General features: G+C 43.3%; 1 protein-coding gene across 1 annotated transcript in view; it reads left to right on the top strand.

The window, feature by feature from the left end:
• The window catches only part of CNTNAP2 (contactin associated protein 2), a 3,158,824-nt gene that overhangs the window by 1,785,508 nt on the left and 1,356,034 nt on the right, over window positions 1-17,282 (top strand). Inside the window, exon 9 of the mRNA XM_077269131.1 lies at window positions 13,502-13,651. Coding sequence (XP_077125246.1) covers window positions 13,502-13,651 — 150 coding nt within the window. The remainder of the gene's footprint in view (window positions 1-13,501; window positions 13,652-17,282) is intronic.

Here is a 17,282-nt window from a genome sequence, read left to right as displayed (position 1 = left end):
CACCATTTTCCGATATCCGTTGCATCTCTATTTTTTGTGATTTCAGGTTAGCTGAGGGCTTAGTTTTTACGTGCTGAGCTGACGTTTTTAATGATACCATTTTGATGCAGATACGATCCTTGGATCACCAGCTATTGCATTTTAATGCAATTTCACAGCGCTGAAAAAATGTAATTTTGGAGTTTTGACTTTTTTTCTCGCTACGCCATTTAGACATCAGGTTTATCTTTTTCCTTTATTGATAGATCGGGCGATTATGAACGTGGCGATACCAAATATGTGTAGGTTTGATTTTTTTTGTGTTGTTTTTTTTTTTGAATGGGGTGAAAGGGGGGTGATTTGAACTTTTATATTTTAAACCCTGTTATGATCCTAGTGGCAAGGATCGCAAATCTGACTAGCTAAGAAACTGAACCAACGACTAGCTCTGGGGAAGTGGTAACTGAATTGACTGCAACCTGATCCTAACCGCAAACAACTATAAGTAGCCGTGGAACGTTACCTGGAAATCCTAGACGTCTCGTCACGGCCTGAGAAACTGACTATTCCTAGAGAGAAAGTAAGTCCTCACTTGCCTCAGAGAAATGACCCCCAAAGATATAGAAAAGCCCCCCACAAATATTAACGGTGAGTTAAGGGGAAAGCACATACGCAGAGATGAAATAGATTTAGCAAATGAGGCCCACTAACACTAGATAGCAGAAAATAGGAAGAGAACTGTGCGGTCAATGAAAAACCCTATTCAAAATATCCACGCAGAGATTGCTCGAGCCCCCGCACCAACTAACGGTGCGGGGGAAGCAACTCCGTACCCCAGAGCTTACCAGCAGCAAGAAATCACATATTAGCAAGCTGGACTAAACTCATCATAAACAGAAATCATATTGCAGACAGATGAGTAAAAAATAATCAAACAGAACTTAGCTCCTCATGAAGAGACAGAAAACCAAGATAGTCAGGAGTAATCAGAATAGCACTGAATACATCGACAGCCGGCAACAAGTGGAGGTGAAGCAGAGCTAAATAGGAACCTCCCTAGAGAATAACGAGGCAGCTGATCGCCACAGACCCGCAAGATAACAAACAAAGCCACCAGGGGGAACCCAAAAATAAAACTCACGCAATACCACCTGTGACCACAAGAGGGAGCCTGAAAACAGAGTTCACAACAGTACCCCCCCCTTGAGGAGGGGTCACCGAACCGTCATCAAAACCCCCAGGGTGATCAGGGTGAGCCACATGGAAGGCACGAACCAAATCGGCCGCATGAACATCAGAGGCGACAACCCAGGAATTATCCTCCTGACCATAGCCCTTCCACTTAACCAAATACTGAAGCCTCCATCTAGAAACACGAGAATCCAAGATCTTCTCCACCACGTATTCCAATTCCCCCTCAACCAGCACAGGGGCAGGAGGCTCAACCGAAGGAACCACAGGCACCACATACCTCCACAACAATGACCGATGGAACACATTATGAATAGCAAACGATGCTGGGAGGTCCAGACGAAATGACACAGGGTTAAGGACTTCCAAAATCTCGTAAGGACCGATAAACCGAGGCTTGAACTTAGGAGAGGAGACCTTCATAGGAACAAAGCGAGAAGACAACCACACCAAGTCCCCAACGCGAAGTCGGGGACCCACACAGTGACGGCGGTTGGCAAAGCGCTGAGCCTTCTCTTGTGACAGCTTCAAAATGTCCACCACATGATCCCAAATCTGATGCAACCTATCCACCACAATATCCACTCCAGGACAGTCAGAAGGCTTCACCTGACCCGAGGAAAAATGAGGATGAAACCCCGAATTACAAAAAAAAGGAGAAACCAAAGTAGCAGAACTAGCCCGATTATTAAGGGCAAACTCGGCCAATGGCAAAAAAGTGACCCAGTCGTCCTGATCAGCAGAAACAAAACATCTTAAATAAGTCTCCAAGGTCTGATTAGTTCACTCGGTTTGGCCATTCGTCTGAGGATGGAAGGCCGACGAAAAAGACAAATCAATGCCCATCTTAGCACAAAAGGTCCGCCAAAATCTAGACACAAACTGGGATCCTCTGTCGGAAACAATATTTTCAGGGATCCCGTGCAAACGAACCACATTTTGAAAAAACAGTGGAACCAACTCGGAGGAGGAAGGCAACTTAGGCAAGGGCACCAAATGGACCATCTTAGAAAAACGATCACACACCACCCAGATGACAGACATTCTCTGAGAGACAGGGAGATCTGAAATAAAATCCATGGAAATGTGCATCCAAGGCCTCTTCGGGACAGGCAAAGGTAACAACAAACCACTGGCATGAGAACAGCAAGGCTTAGCCCGAGCACAAATTCCACAAGACTGCACAAAGGAACGCACATCCCGCGACAAAGAAGGCCACCAAAAGGACCTGGCCACCAAATCTCTGGTACCAAATATTCCAGGATGGCCCGCCAACACCGAAGAATGAACCTCAGAAATGACTCTACTGGTCCATCTATCTGGGACAAACAGTCTATCCAGTGGACAACGGTCAGGTCTATCCGCCTGAAACTTCTGCAACACTCGTCGCAAATCTGGGGAGATGGCGGACAAAATCACCCCTTCTCTGAGGATACAAGCCGGCTCTGAATCTCCAGGAGAGTCAGGCACAAAACTCCTAGAAAGAGCATCAGCCTTCACATTCTTCGAACCAGGCAGGTACGAGACCACGAAATCAAAACGAGAGAAAAACAATGACCAACGAGCCTGTCTAGGATTCAGCCGCTTGGCCGACTCGAGATAAATCAGATTTTTGTGATCAGTCAAGACCACCACACGATGCTTAGCTCCCTCGAGCCAATGTCGCCACTCCTCAAATGCCCACTTCATAGCCAACAACTCCCGATTACCGACATCATAATTCCGCTCGGCAGGCGAAAACTTTCTTGAAAAGAAAGCACATGGCTTCATCACAGAGCCATCAGAGCTTCTCTGCGACAAAACAGCCCCCGCTCCAATCTCAGAAGCATCAACCTCAACCTGGAAAGGAAGAGAGACATCTGGCTGACATAAGACCGGAGCAGAAGAAAACCGGTGCTTCAGCTCCCGAAAGGCCTCCACAGCCGCAGGAGACCAATTAGTAACATCAGAACCCTTCTTGGTCAAATCCGTCAAAGGCTTAACAACACCAGAAAAATTAGCGATGAAGCGACGGTAAAAATTAGCAAAACCCAAGAACTTCTGAAGACTCTTAACAGATGTAGGCTGAGTCCAGTCATGAATAGCCTGAACCTTGACTGGGTCCATCTCAATAGTAGAAGGAGAAAAAATGAAACCCAAAAAAGAAACCTTCTGGACTCCAAAAAGACATTTTGAGCCCTTCACAAATAAAGCATTGGCACGCAGGACCTGAAACACCATCCTGACCTGCTTAACATGGGACTCCCAATCATCAGAAAAAAACAGAATATCATCCAGATACACAATCATAAATTTATCCTGATATTCGCGGAAGATGTCGTGCATGAAGGACTGAAAGACAGAAGGAGCGTTAGAAAGTCCAAAAGGCATCACCAAGTACTCAAAGTGGCCTTCGGGCGTATTAAATGCAGTTTTCCATTCATCACCCTGCTTAATACGCACAAGGTTATAAGCACCACGAAGATCTATCTTGGTGAACCAACTAGACCCCCTAATGCGAGCAAACAGATCAGATAACAATGGCAAAGGATACTGAAATTTGACCGTGATCTTATTTAGAAGGCGATAATCAATACAAGGTCTCAGGGAACCATCCTTCTTAGCCACAAAAAAGAACCCCGCACCAAGAGGGGAGGAGGAGGGGCGAATAAGTCCTTTCTCCAAAGACTCCTTTATATAACTCCGCATAGCAGCATGCTCCGGCACTGACAAATTGAAGAGTCGTCCCTTAGGAAACTTACTACCAGGAATCAAATTTATAGCACAATCACAATCCCTATGAGGAGGTAGAGAACTGAGTTTGGGCTCATCAAATACATCCTGGTAGTCCGACAAAAACGCAGGGACTTCAGAAGGAGTGGATGAAGCAATTGACACCACAGGAGCGTCGCCATGAATTCCCTGGCAACCCCAACTTGACACAGACATTGCTTTCCAATCCAGGACTGGATTATGAGTCTGCAACCATGGCAGACCCAACACGACGACATCATGCAAATTATGCAGTACAAGAAAGCGAATCACCTCCTGATGAACAGGAGTCATGCACATGGTCACTTGCGTCCAGTACTGAGGTTTATTCATAGCCAATGGTGTAGCATCAATTCCCCTTAGTGGAATAGGGAATTTTAAAGGCTCCAAAACAAAACCACAGCGCCTGGCAAATGACAAATCCATCAGACTCAGGGCAGCACCTGAATCCACAAAAGCCATAACCGGGTAAGATGACAGGGAACAAATCAGGGTAACAGACAAAATGAACTTAGGCTGTAAAGTACCGATGGTGACAGACTTATCAATCTTTTTTGTGCGCTTAGAGCATGCTGAGATAACATGAGCTGAGTCACCACAGTAAAAGCACAACCCATTTTGCCGTCTATAATTTTGCCGTTCACTTCTGGTCAGAATTCTATCACATTGCATAGACTCAGGTGACTGTTCAGAAGACACCGCCAAATGATGCGCAGGTTTGCGCTCCCGCAAACGCCGATCAATCTGAATGGCCAGAGTCATTGACTCATTCAGACCTGCAGGCGTAGGGAACCCCACCATGACATTCTTAATGGCTTCAGAAAGACCTTTTCTGAAATTTGCAGCCAGGGCACACTCATTCCATTGAGTAAGCACCGACCATTTCCGAAATTTCTGGCAATACACCTCTGCTTCATCTTGCCCCTGAGAGAGGGCCAACAAAGCTTTTTCAGCCTGGTTCTCAAGCTTAGGTTCCTCATAGAGCAATCCAAGGGCCAGAAAAAACGCATCCACACTGAGCAATGCAGGATCCCCTGGCGCCAATGCGAAGGCCCAATCTTGAGGGTCGCCGTGCAAGAAAGAAATAATAATCTTAACTTGCTGAACGGAATCACCAGAGGAACGAGGTTTCAAAGAAAGAAACAACTTGCAATTGTTCTTAAAATTCAGGAACCTAGATCTATCTCCAGAAAACAACTCCAGAATAGGTATTCTAGGCTCTGACATAGGACTGTGAACAACAAAATCCTGAATACTTTGTACCCTTGCAGCAAGATGATCTACACTGGAGGCCAAACTCTGGATATCCATGTCAGCAGCTGAACTCAGAGCCACACCAAGATTAAGAGGAGGAGAGAGGCTAGACACACAGCAGCTAGACACACAGAAAAAAAAACAAAAAAAAACTCAAGGCTTCCCTTCTCCTGCTTCTGCCATGCAATTAACACTTTATAGGCCGGCTGTACTGTTATGATCCTAGTGGCAAGGATCGCAAATCTGACTAGCTAAGAAACTGAACCAACGACTAGCTCTGGGGAAGTGGTAACTGAATTGACCGCAACCTGATCCTAACAGCAAACAACTATAAGTAGCCGTGGAACGTTACCTGGAAATCCTAGACGTCTCGTCACGGCCTGAGAAACTGACTATTCCTAGAGAGAAAGTAAGTCCTCACTTGCCTCAGAGAAATGACCCCCAAAGATATAGAAAAGCCCCCCACAAATATTAACGGTGAGTTAAGGGGAAAGCACATACGCAGAGATGAAATAGATTTAGCAAATGAGGCCCACTAACACTAGATAGCAGAAAATAGGAAGAGAACTGTGCGGTCAATGAAAAACCCTATTCAAAATATCCACGCAGAGATTGCTCGAGCCCCCGCACCAACTAACGGTGCGGGGGAAGCAACTCCGTACCCCAGAGCTTACCAGCAGCAAGAAATCACATATTAGCAAGCTGGACTAAACTCATCATAAACAGAAATCATATTGCAGACAGATGAGCAAAAAATAATCAATCAGAACTTAGCTTCTCATGAAGAGACAGAAAACCAAGATAGTCAGGAGTAATCAGAATAGCACTGAATACATCGACAGCCGGCAACAAGTGGAGGTGAAGCAGAGCTAAATAGGAACCTCCCTAGAGAATAACGAGGCAGCTGATCGCCACAGACCCGCAAGATAACAAACAAAGCCACCAGGGGGAGCCCAAAAATAAAACTCACGCAATACCACCTGTGACTACAAGAGGGAGCCCGAAAACAGAGTTCACAACAAAACCCCTTAATCCCATATGATGTACTATCCCGTCAAGGTGACCTGGGACTTAATTCCCAGTGACGGGATAGTACGTCATAGCGATCGGCCGCGCTCATGGGGGGAGCGCGGCCGATCGCGGCCGGGTGTCAGCTGCCTATCGCAGCTGACATCCGGCACTATGTGCCAGGAGAAATCCCCCAAATTAAAATTTAAAAAAAAAATAACCTTTATTTAAACCGATTATTAAAAAAACTTATACGTGTACTTAAGTACCATCACCAAAACACTAACATACAACAGGAAAGGCCAGGACGATGCCAAGCCCTATACTCACTGAATGTACCCTACCTGCCTGCGGAGGTTGGCACCCTATGTCCTGCGCAGTGGCGCCCCCGCTCCTCGTCGGCTCTCCCTACTACCCCTAATGAAGCCCTACTGGGATAAGGGATAGAAATGCTCATGCGCACAGTGCTCAACGAGGAATAATTTCAATCGATATAGATAATCGGAGAGATCTGTACCACTATTTAACTTAGACTAGTAATATCACCTATCTACATAAACTGTGTCCCTACTGTCTCATTTTGGAGCTAATGAGGCAAGGTGCTATAATGCTTATACGCAGAGGTCAGAAGCCATTTGTATATAACTTCAATTGGTTTTGTATATACTGGAGTTGTATATTGGGGTGCTATCCTAATGGTGTAGGAAGACATCTATTGTGATACTCAATCATATCTCAAGTAGCCATACAAAAAAAAATGATATCATGCACCAGGATAGTTTATAAAAAATCAATATACCTCCATTATATGATAGATCTCACAATAATATCAAGCTCCAGGATAGGTATAAAATAGAAATATAATACACCTCTGTCATAGGATCATTGTTGATAAATATCAGTATTTTAAGCTAATAGTAGATGTCACAATAGCATGACCACAGTCCCAGAGTACATCAGACTCCCTGCGGGCTTCCCTGAGACGATCGGTACAAGGGAATGTACTCACCTTGTACCGAGCGTCTCCTCCCTGCAGGCCCCGGATCCAAAATGGCCGTGGGGCTGCATCCGGGTCCTGCAGGGAGTACTTCCGGGTGCCGTGCAGGAGCTGGTAAGCCTGCGGCGATGTGAGTGAGATCGCCGATCTGATAGAGTGCTATGCAAACTATCAGATGGGCGATCTGTGATGTCCCCCCCTGAGATAAAGTAAAAAAGTAAAAAAAAAATTTCCTCGTGTGTAAGAAAAAAAAAAAAATTCCTAAATAATGAAGAAAAAAATATATATTATTCCCATATATACATTTCTTTATCTAAAAAAAACAAAAAAACAATAAAAGTACACATATTTAGTATCGCCGCGTCCGTAATGACCCAACCTATAAAACTGTCCCACTAGTTAACCCCTTCAGTGAACACCATAAGAAAAAAAAAAAACGAGACAAAAAAACAACGCTTTATTATCATACTGACGAACAAAAAGTGAAATAACACGCGATCAAAAAGACGGATATAAATAACCATGGTACCGCTGAAAACGTAATCTTGTCCCGCAAAAAATGAGCTGCCATATAGCATCATAACCAAAAAAATAAAAAAGTTATAGTCCTCAGAATAAAGCGATGCCAAAATAATTATTTTTTCTATGAAATAGCTTTTATCGTATAAAAGCGCCAAAACATAAAAAAATGATATAAATGAGATATCACTTTAATCATACTGACCCGACGAATAAAACTGCTTTATCAATTTTACCAAACGTGGAACGGTATAAACGCCTCCCCCAAAAGAAATTCATGAATAGCTGGTTTTTGGTCATTCTGCCTCACAAAAATCGGAATAAAAAGTGATCAAAAACTGTCACATGTCCGAAAATGTTACCAATAAAAACGTCAACTCGTCCCGCAAAAAACAAGACCTCACATGACTCTGTGGACCAAAATATGGAAAAATTATAGGTCTCAAAATGTGGAGACGCAAAAACTTTTTTGCTATAAAAAGCGTTTTCATCACCCCCTTAGTTAGGGAAAATAATAAAATTAAAAAAATGTATTTATTTACATTTTCCCATTAGGGCTAGAGTTAGGGCTAGGGTTAGGGTTAGGGTTAGGGCTAGGGTTAGGGCTAGGGTTAGGGCTAGGGTTAGGGTTAGGGTTAGGGCTAGGGTTAGGGTTAGGGTTAGGGCTAGGGTTAGGGCTAGGGTTAGGGCTAGGGTTAGGGTTAGGGCTAGGGTTAGGGTTAGGGTTGGGGCGAGGGTTGGAGCTAAAGTTAGGGTTGGGGCTAAAGTTAGGCATAGGGTTGGGGCTTAAATTAGGGTTGGGGATAAAGTTAGGGTTAGGGTTGGGGCTAAAGTTAGGGTTAGGGTTTGGATTACATTTACGGTTGGGATTAGGGTTGGGATTAGAATTAGGGGTGTGTCAGGGTTAGGGGTGTGGTTAGGGTTACAGTTGGGATTAGGGTTGGGGGTGTGTTTGGATTAGTTTCAGGTAGAATTGGGGAGTTTCCACTGTTCAGGCACATCAGAGGCTCTCCAAACACGACATGGCGTCCGATCTCAATTCCAGACAATTCTGCGTTGAAAAAGTAAAACAGTGCTCCTTCCCTTCCGAGCTCTCCCGTGTGCCCAAACAGGGGTTTACCCCAACATATGGGGCATCAGCGTACTTGGGACAAATTGGACAACAACTTTTGGGGTCCAAGTTCTCTTGTTATCTCTGGGAAAATAAAAATTTGGGGGGCTAAAAATCATTTTTGTGGGAAAAAAAGGAATTTTTAGTTTCACGGCTCTGCGTTGTAAACTGTAGTGAAACACTTGGGGGTTCTAAGCTGTCAAAACACATCTAGATAAGTTCCTCGGGAGGTCTAGTTTCCAATATGGGGTCACTTGTGGGGGGGTTGTACTGTTTGGGTACATCAGGGGCTCTGCAAATGCAACGTGATGCCTGCAGACCAATCCATCTAAGTCTGCATTCCAAATGGCGCTCCTTCCCTTCCGAGCTCTGCCATGCGCCAAAACAGTGGTTCCTCCCACATATGGGGTATCAGCGTACTCAGGACAAATTGGACAACAACTTTTGGGGTCCAATTTATCCTGTTACCCTTGTAAAAATACAAAACTGGGGGCTAAAAAATCATTTTTCTGAAAAAAAAAAGAATTTTTATTTTCACGGCTCTGCGTTATAAACTGTAGTGAAACACTTGGGGGTTCAAAGCTCTCAAAACACATCTAGATAAGTTCCTGCACTGAGGTCTAGTTTCTGCACTGAAATGGTATCACTAAAAACATCAGCGCGGCATGCAAAAAATAAGCCCTCACCCGACCTCAGATCTTGAAAAATGGAGACGCTGCGAGTATCGGAAAATGGCACAATTTATTTTTTTTTAGCAAAGTTTGGCATTTTTTTCACCACTTAGATAAAAAAGAACCTAGTCATGTTAGCTGTTTATGAACTCGTACTCACTCGCAGAATCATAATGGCAGGTCAGTTTTAGCATTTAGTGAACCTAGCAAAAAAGCCAAACAAAAAACAAGTGTGGGACTGCACTTTTTTTGCAATTTAACCGCACTTGGAATTTTTTCCCTGTTTTCTAGTACATGACATGGTAAAACCAATGATGTCGTTCAAAAGTACAACTCGTCCCGCAAAAAATAAGCCCTCACATGGCCAAATTGACAGAAAAATAAAAAAGTTATGGCTCTGGGAAGGAGGGGAGCGAAAAACGAACACGGAAAAATGGAAAATCCCAAGGTCATGAAGGGGTTAAATACAGATTTTATCAGGAGAATGAGAACTTTAAAAAATGACTGATCAGTCCTGAAAGAGAAAGAAGCAGATTTCTCTGATGAGATACAGCTCTGGCAAAAATTATGGCTCTGTGCACACGTTGCGGTTTTTGCTGCGGATCCGCAGCGGTTTTGATGCTGCGGATTCGCAGCAGTTTTCCATGCGGTGTACAGTACAATGTTAACCTATGGAAAACAAAAACCACAGTGCACATGCTGCGGAAAATTCCACGCGGAAACGCTGCGGAAAAAAAGAAGTGGCATGTCACTTCTTTCTGCGGATTCCGCAGTGGTTTTCAACCTGCACAAATAGGAAAGTGCAGTTGAAAACCCACAGAGGAATCCGCAGAAGAAACCACGTGAAAACCCACAGTGAAAACCGCAGTGGTTTTGCACTGCGGATTTTCCAAATCCGCTGCGGAAAAATCCGCAGCAAAATCCGCAACGTGTGCACATACCCTAAGACACCACTGCCAAATGTTCAGTTTTTCTGATTTTTCTCTTTATAGGTATATTTTTGAGTAAAATGTAAATTGTTCTTTTAGGCTACTTTCACACTGGCGTTAACTGCAATACGTCGCAATGCGTCGTTTTGCCAAAAAAACGCATCCTGCAAAAGTGCTTGCAGGATGTGTTTTTTCTGCATTGACTAACATTAGCGACGCATTTGCGACGCATTGACACACGTCGCAACCGTCGTGCGACGGTTGCGCCATGTTGTGGCGGACCGTCGGGAGCAAAAAACGTTACATGTAACGTTTTTTGCTCACGACGGTCCGCTTTTTCCGACCGCGCATGCGCGACCGGAACTCCGCCCCCACCTCCCCGCACTTCCCCGCACCTCACAATGGGGCAGCGGATGCACTGGAAAAATGCATCCGCTGCCCCCGTTGTGCGGCGGAGACAACGCTAGCGTCGGTGACCTCGGCCCGACGCACTGTGACGGACCGAGCCCGACGCTAGTGTGAAAGTAGCCTTAGTCTATAAACTTCTGACAACATGTCAGAATTTCCAAGCAATAAATTTTGTATTTTTTTTCTGAAAATGAGAAATGGTAAAAAAAACAAACAAAAAAGAGTGCTTTCAGACCTCAAATAAAGCAAAGAAAAAAAAAGTTCATAATTAGTGATGAGCAAGTGTACTCATTGCTCGGGTTTTCCCGAGCACAGTCGGGGGACCTCCGAGTATTTCTTAGTGTTCGGAGATTTAGTTTTCATTACGGCAGCTGAATGATTTACAGCTATTAGCCAGGCTGAGTACCTGTGAGGGTTGCCTGGTTGCTAGGCAATCCCCACATGTATTCAGCCTGGCTAATAGCTGTAAATCATGCTGCTGAGGTGATGAAAACTTAATCTCCGAGCAGTCATAAATACTCGGAGACCACCCGTGCGTGCTCGGTAAAATCTGGGCAACGAGTACACTCGCACATTACTACTCATAATCATTTAGAAACAACAATACTAATGTTTTAACTCAGGCCTCTTTCACACGTCAGTGTCTCCGGTACCTGTAGTGACAGTTTTCTCACGTACCGGAGACACTGACGCACGTAGACCCATTCAAATTAATGGGCCTATGCACATGTCTCCGTGTTTTCACGGACCGTGTGTCCGTGTGCAAAACACGGAGACATGTTCGTTTTTCTCCCGCAGCACGTACTGCAATACGTCCTGCACATGTGCACACGGAGAACAGTGTGCACTCTCCTCCGTGTGCACGTACCGCCCGCAGGAGAGACAGCGCTACACTAAGCGCTGTCCCCCCCGCATGTGGTGCTGAAGGCAGAATTCATCTCTTCTCCCCCAGAGTTCATTGGAGAGAAGAGATGAAAGATCTTTTTTTTTTTTTGTGGTGAAAAATAAAGTTTGCATGTGCCCCCCGCCTCCCCCCCAGTGCTCTGCCTGGCCCCTTGCCGAAGAAATACTCACCTAGCTCCCGCAATGTCTCCTCTGTCCTCTCCACGCTGGCAGCTTCTCCTGTGTGAGCGGTCACGTGGTACTGCTCATTACAGTCAGGAAATATTCACTGACTGTAATAAGCGGTACCACGTGACCGCTCACACAGGTGAAGCTGCCAGCGCGGAGAGGACAGAGGAGACATCGCGGGAGCTAGGTGAGTATTTATTCGGCAAGGGGCCAGGCGGTGTACTGGGGGGGAGGCGGGGGCACATGCAAACGTTATTTTTCACCCCCCCAAAAAAAAAAAGATCTTTCATTTCTTCTCTCCTATGAACGCTGGGGGAGAAGAGATGAATTCTGCCTTCAGCACCACATGCGGGGGGGACAGCGCTAGGTGTAGTGCTGTCTCTCCTGCACGGTCCGTGTGGTCCTCAGGCGGCACACGGGCGGCACATGGATGCCGCACGTGTGCCACACTGAAGTGCCACTTGAGCACACGGACACGGATAACTCCGGTACCGATTTTTCCGGTACCGGAATTATCTGGACGTGTGAAATCGCCCTCAGAAAGAGTTCAGAAATCAATATTTTGTGGAATAACCATGATTTTTATTCACAGCTTTCATGCATCTTGGCATGCTTTCCACCAGTCTTTCAAACTGCTTCTGATGCAAAAATGTAAGCAGTTCTTCTTTGTTTGATGGCTTGTGACTATCCATCATCCTCTTGTGTACATTCCAGAGGTTTTCAATTAGGTTCAGGTCTGGAGATTGGGCTGCGCATGACAGGGTTTTGTTGTGGTGGTCTCTTTATTTTTGCCAGAGCTGTATATTACAAATTGCTTATTTTTACGTGTGCTATTGATTTATGAAATAAAAATGTAAAGATAGTTTCTCTTTAAGTGAATGCACATGTGTTCTGTTTGGGAAAAGGAGAAAAAACTGCTGCCAGACAAACAATGACATCCCCACACCAGATCCCAAAAAAGGGAGACATTACGGGTCTTGGAAATGGCAACATTTTTTTTAACAAACTTTGTAATTTGTTCTCACCACTTAAATAAAAAAAGAACCTAGACATGTTTGGTATCTGTGAACTCATAATGACCTGTAGAATCATAATGGCAGGTCAGTTTTAGAATTTAGTGAACATTGTAAAAAAAAATCCAAAAACAATTGTGGAATTGCACTTTTTTTGCAATTTCACCACATTTGGAATTTTTTCCCCTTTCCAGTAAATGATATGGTAAAATCAATGGCGCCATTCAAAAGTATCCCTCGTCCCAGAAAAAGCAAGCCCTCACATCATTATATTGATGAAAAATGCAAAAGTTATGGCTGTGGAAGAAGGGGAGCAAAAAATAGAAATGCAAAACCGGAAATACCCCTGGTCCTTAAGGGGTTAAAGAGTTAAGCAGTTGAATTAATATATGCATGTGTTCTAGGATCATTGTGGAATAAGAGGACAACGAGACAAGGTAAAGCCTAGCTGTTTAATGAGCAAGGAAAAAAATTAAAATAAAAATGAATTCTACCACTATTAAATATTGTTGGTTGTTCTTTCAGTTATTTCACCCCTGAATAATTTATTTGATTTGGGTTGTTTTATTACTTTACATGATTTACTCTTTTTTTCAAAGGGTCAGGCCTCAATGATGGACAGTGGCATGAAGTAAGATTCACAGCTGAGGAAAACTCTGCCATGTTAACTATTGATGGAGATGAAGCTTCATCTGTTAAAACAAACAGTCCTCTTCAGTTCCGAACTGGAAGTCAGTATTTTTTTGGAGGTAAGGTTTAAACCAGCATCTTTTCTTATTAGATGATGTTTTTACATGTATAAAATAGTTGATATTTGACATCTGTCGTGAGCTGTCATATCAGTTCCATGTGATTGTGAAACATAAGAAAATATTATTGGTGCAGAGGTCCTCCAATTGCCAGATAACTGTTAGACCAGGGCTTCTCAATGTTTTTCTTCAAGGGACTCTTGTGGCAGTGCCTAATGTATAATATAAGTCTGTGACAAAATGTAAAATATTGCTTAATTTATCAATTCTTTTGTACCAAAAACTATTTACAACATTAGAATGAGTACCATCAATAATGTTGCTAAGGCTAGGGTCACACTAGCGTAGAATACGGACGAGTGCTATGTGAGAAAACATGGCACAGCACTTGGACCACTGCTAATCTATGGGGCAGTTCCCATCACTGCTTTTTTTCTCGGGCGTATTCGGCGTGCGAGTAAAATCGCAGCATGCTGTGATTGTACACGTATATTGTCCGAGTCTCGCCAATGCAAGTCTATGGGTGCGAGAAAAAATTGGACACCACATTGACCATAAGTGTGACTTGCGAGAAATAAGCACACATTTTCCTCATTTCAGCCCATTGAGCCATAAAATTCAATGGGGAAAAGCAATGAGAAATGTAAAGCCATACGCATGTCATATGGATACATAGGTGCGAGAAAATCGCATCATCACATTACAAACGCATTACACATGGATGACCATATGGAGAACACTTGTGCGACTCTCAGCAGGGAGACTCGGACCAATTTTCCATACGGTAAGTGTGACTCTGGCTTAAATCTGAAATTACTGCAGAGAAAATACTGTGCTATTTCTAATGATTTTTTAATCACTTTTCTGAATATGACTTGACTCATTGTGTCTCTCTCACAACTAGTCAGACAGATAATACAGGGCAATAAGCCAACACTTTTGATGCTCTATATGTGCTTGCAAGAGTCTGCTGCCAATCACTTCAGCAAAACTTTCTTCACTTCTTACACTTTTTTTGTGTTTCTCACAATGCAGTAAGCACACAGTTTGCAGTGCTGGTCAAAGGTCCCTGCCCTGTGTCTGACAATTTGCACTCTCTTGTGGCCTACTTAATGAGCCTTTTAAAATTTTAAGTCCATAATATTTGTTAGAAAACGACAGTCCTCTTACAAGCATACAGTATAGCCATGTAGTATATAGCACAGCCCGTAGAATATAGCACAGCCACGTAGTATATAGCACAGCCACGTAGTATATAGCTCATACATTTATAGACTATTGGTACATTATCCTATGTGACCAATGGCAAGATAAAATTTGAATCCTGTTTGGTTCCATCGAGATTGGGTTACATTTGAGGGAGGTCATTTGGCAAAAAAGATGTGGTCTTCATCCCACCTATGAGACATGGACAGTCACATAGTCCAGTTATTGATGCTACTCTACAATAATATATGAAAAAGATGACACAAGATGTAAAAAATAATGAAAGGTGTCAATTAGAATAATTTTATAAGTGGATGTAGTGAAAGACAAATCAGTGCACATCTACTGATTATTACAAGAGTATTGACACCCCCAATGTACTTCTAGACTAATTTGCATATGGTGTTTCCATTTCCTAGGACTAGCATAATGTACAGTATGTCTTCAAAAATTGTATTGTTTTTATTGGGAGTCAAGCACATACAAAGCCATGGCACTACTCCCATATTCCCTTTTAAGATATTAAAATAATACACATATTATTTATGTGAGTGTGTTGAGTTTAAGTATTATATTGGAGCCTCAGTATGACCTCTATCTTTCTACTACCATAGATATGGCTCTAGGAGAGACTAAGCAAGTTGATAGATAATAAGAAGACTATAACTATAAAATTACATCAATTAAAATTATATTTTAAGTTTTAGAAAAATTGATACCATACAGCAAAGCTTTCAAGGTTTACACCTAGTTGTTTGGGCTTGACGACCACCAATATATTTAAACTGCCATCACACTAGCAGTATTTGGTCAGTATTTTACATCAGTATTTGTAAGCCAAAACCAGGAGTGGGTGATAAATGCAGAAGTGATGCATATGTTTCTATTATACTTTTCCTTTAATTGTTCCACTCCTGGTTTTAGCTTACAAATACTGATGTAAAATACTGACCAAATACTGCTAGTGTGACGGCAGCCTTATGCATATTTAAAGGGAACCTGTCACCCCCCAGGCATTTGTAACTAAAAGAGCCACCTTGTGCTGCACTTATGCTGCACTCTGACAAGGTGGCTCTTTTAGTTTGGGTCCCTGGCACTGCTGCAATAATCGCTTTTGAAATTTGTCCCTCATACCATGAAATCGCCAGGGGGGCAGGTCTTTCCTCCCTAATCCAGACACCTCACAGCCGTCACTCATGGCCTCTGCGTGCTGGGTGCCACTTCCTCTTCTTTCATTAGCGTCCCCGGCACCTGTGCTGTTATTTTTTTGGGGGCATGAGAAGTTGCGCTGCCCTTTGAACTTACAGCGCAGGCGCCGAAGACGCTAATTAAGGAAGAGGAGGCGGCACCCGGCGCGCAGAGGCCATGAGTGACGGCTGTGAGATAGCTGGATTAGGGGGGAAAGACTTGCCCCGTGGTGATTTCACGGTATGAGGGACACATTTCAAAAGTGATTATTGCAGCAGTGCCAGGAACAAGAACTAAAAGAGTCACCTTGTCAGAATGCAGCATTAGTGCTGCACAAGGTGGCTCTTTTAGTTACAAACACCTGGGGGGGGGAGTGACAGGTTCCCTTTAATTATTCCCTCCTCTATATTTTGGCAAGAAATAGAGTGAAATCATAGAAAGATTTTTCTTTTCAAAGAATAGTTTGAGTCAGTAACAAACAGGCAATATATTCCCAGATATGCAAACTATATTTTCCATTCAAATAGGTAATAAAATAAAGCCTGCCAGACTGTTGTAATTTCTTTTTGTGAAATGTGTCTTAAATATTTCCTTAGATGAATGCTCTTCAGATTGGGACACAAAAATAACAGCATTTACATGTAGATGAAAGCACCTGCAGAGTATGCAAAGAGATGAAATATTTTGTGTCTGTCACTAAGTCTATTCTTGCTCAGTGTCCTGAAGAGAAAATTGACAAGTACTTGTTTAAGCTTTGAAAGATGAATTAACAATGTAAGATGCCACAAAATCCTATACATTGTAGCTCTGTACAATATATTAAAAAAAAGAAACTTAACTGCAGACTTTGAAAAGTTTGACTCAATATTTACTCTCTGTAGGCATAAAACTAGACCACGGTGCTCGTGTCACGTCACATAGGTGAAGTGAGTTCATTGGCCGTGAACTTGCAGGATTTCTCTGATGGCACTGCAAGCAGGAAAACTTTCTCACGCTTGCGGTGCCCTCAGACAAGTAATAGCAGTTCACAGGCAGACACTGAGCATGGCAGCTTGCCATCGAGATGTAGCAGAGGTAGACCGGTCGTGGGACAAATGGATTAAAAGCATCTCTGCAGAAAGGTGAGGAATATTGTTGTTTGTTTTTTACCTCTTTTGCAGATGACGAGGACTTCGGGGGAATGGGTGAGGTTGTATGTATGGTTTTATTAAGATTATTAAAGGAGTCTGTGTCTTTC

Source organism: Ranitomeya variabilis, chromosome 6 (genome assembly GCF_051348905.1).
Source record: "Ranitomeya variabilis isolate aRanVar5 chromosome 6, aRanVar5.hap1, whole genome shotgun sequence".
NCBI classification, from domain to species: Eukaryota; Metazoa; Chordata; class Amphibia; order Anura; family Dendrobatidae; genus Ranitomeya; species Ranitomeya variabilis.
The sequence above is the reverse complement of the archived record's forward strand: the minus strand, read 5'-3'. Positions and strand labels throughout refer to the sequence as shown.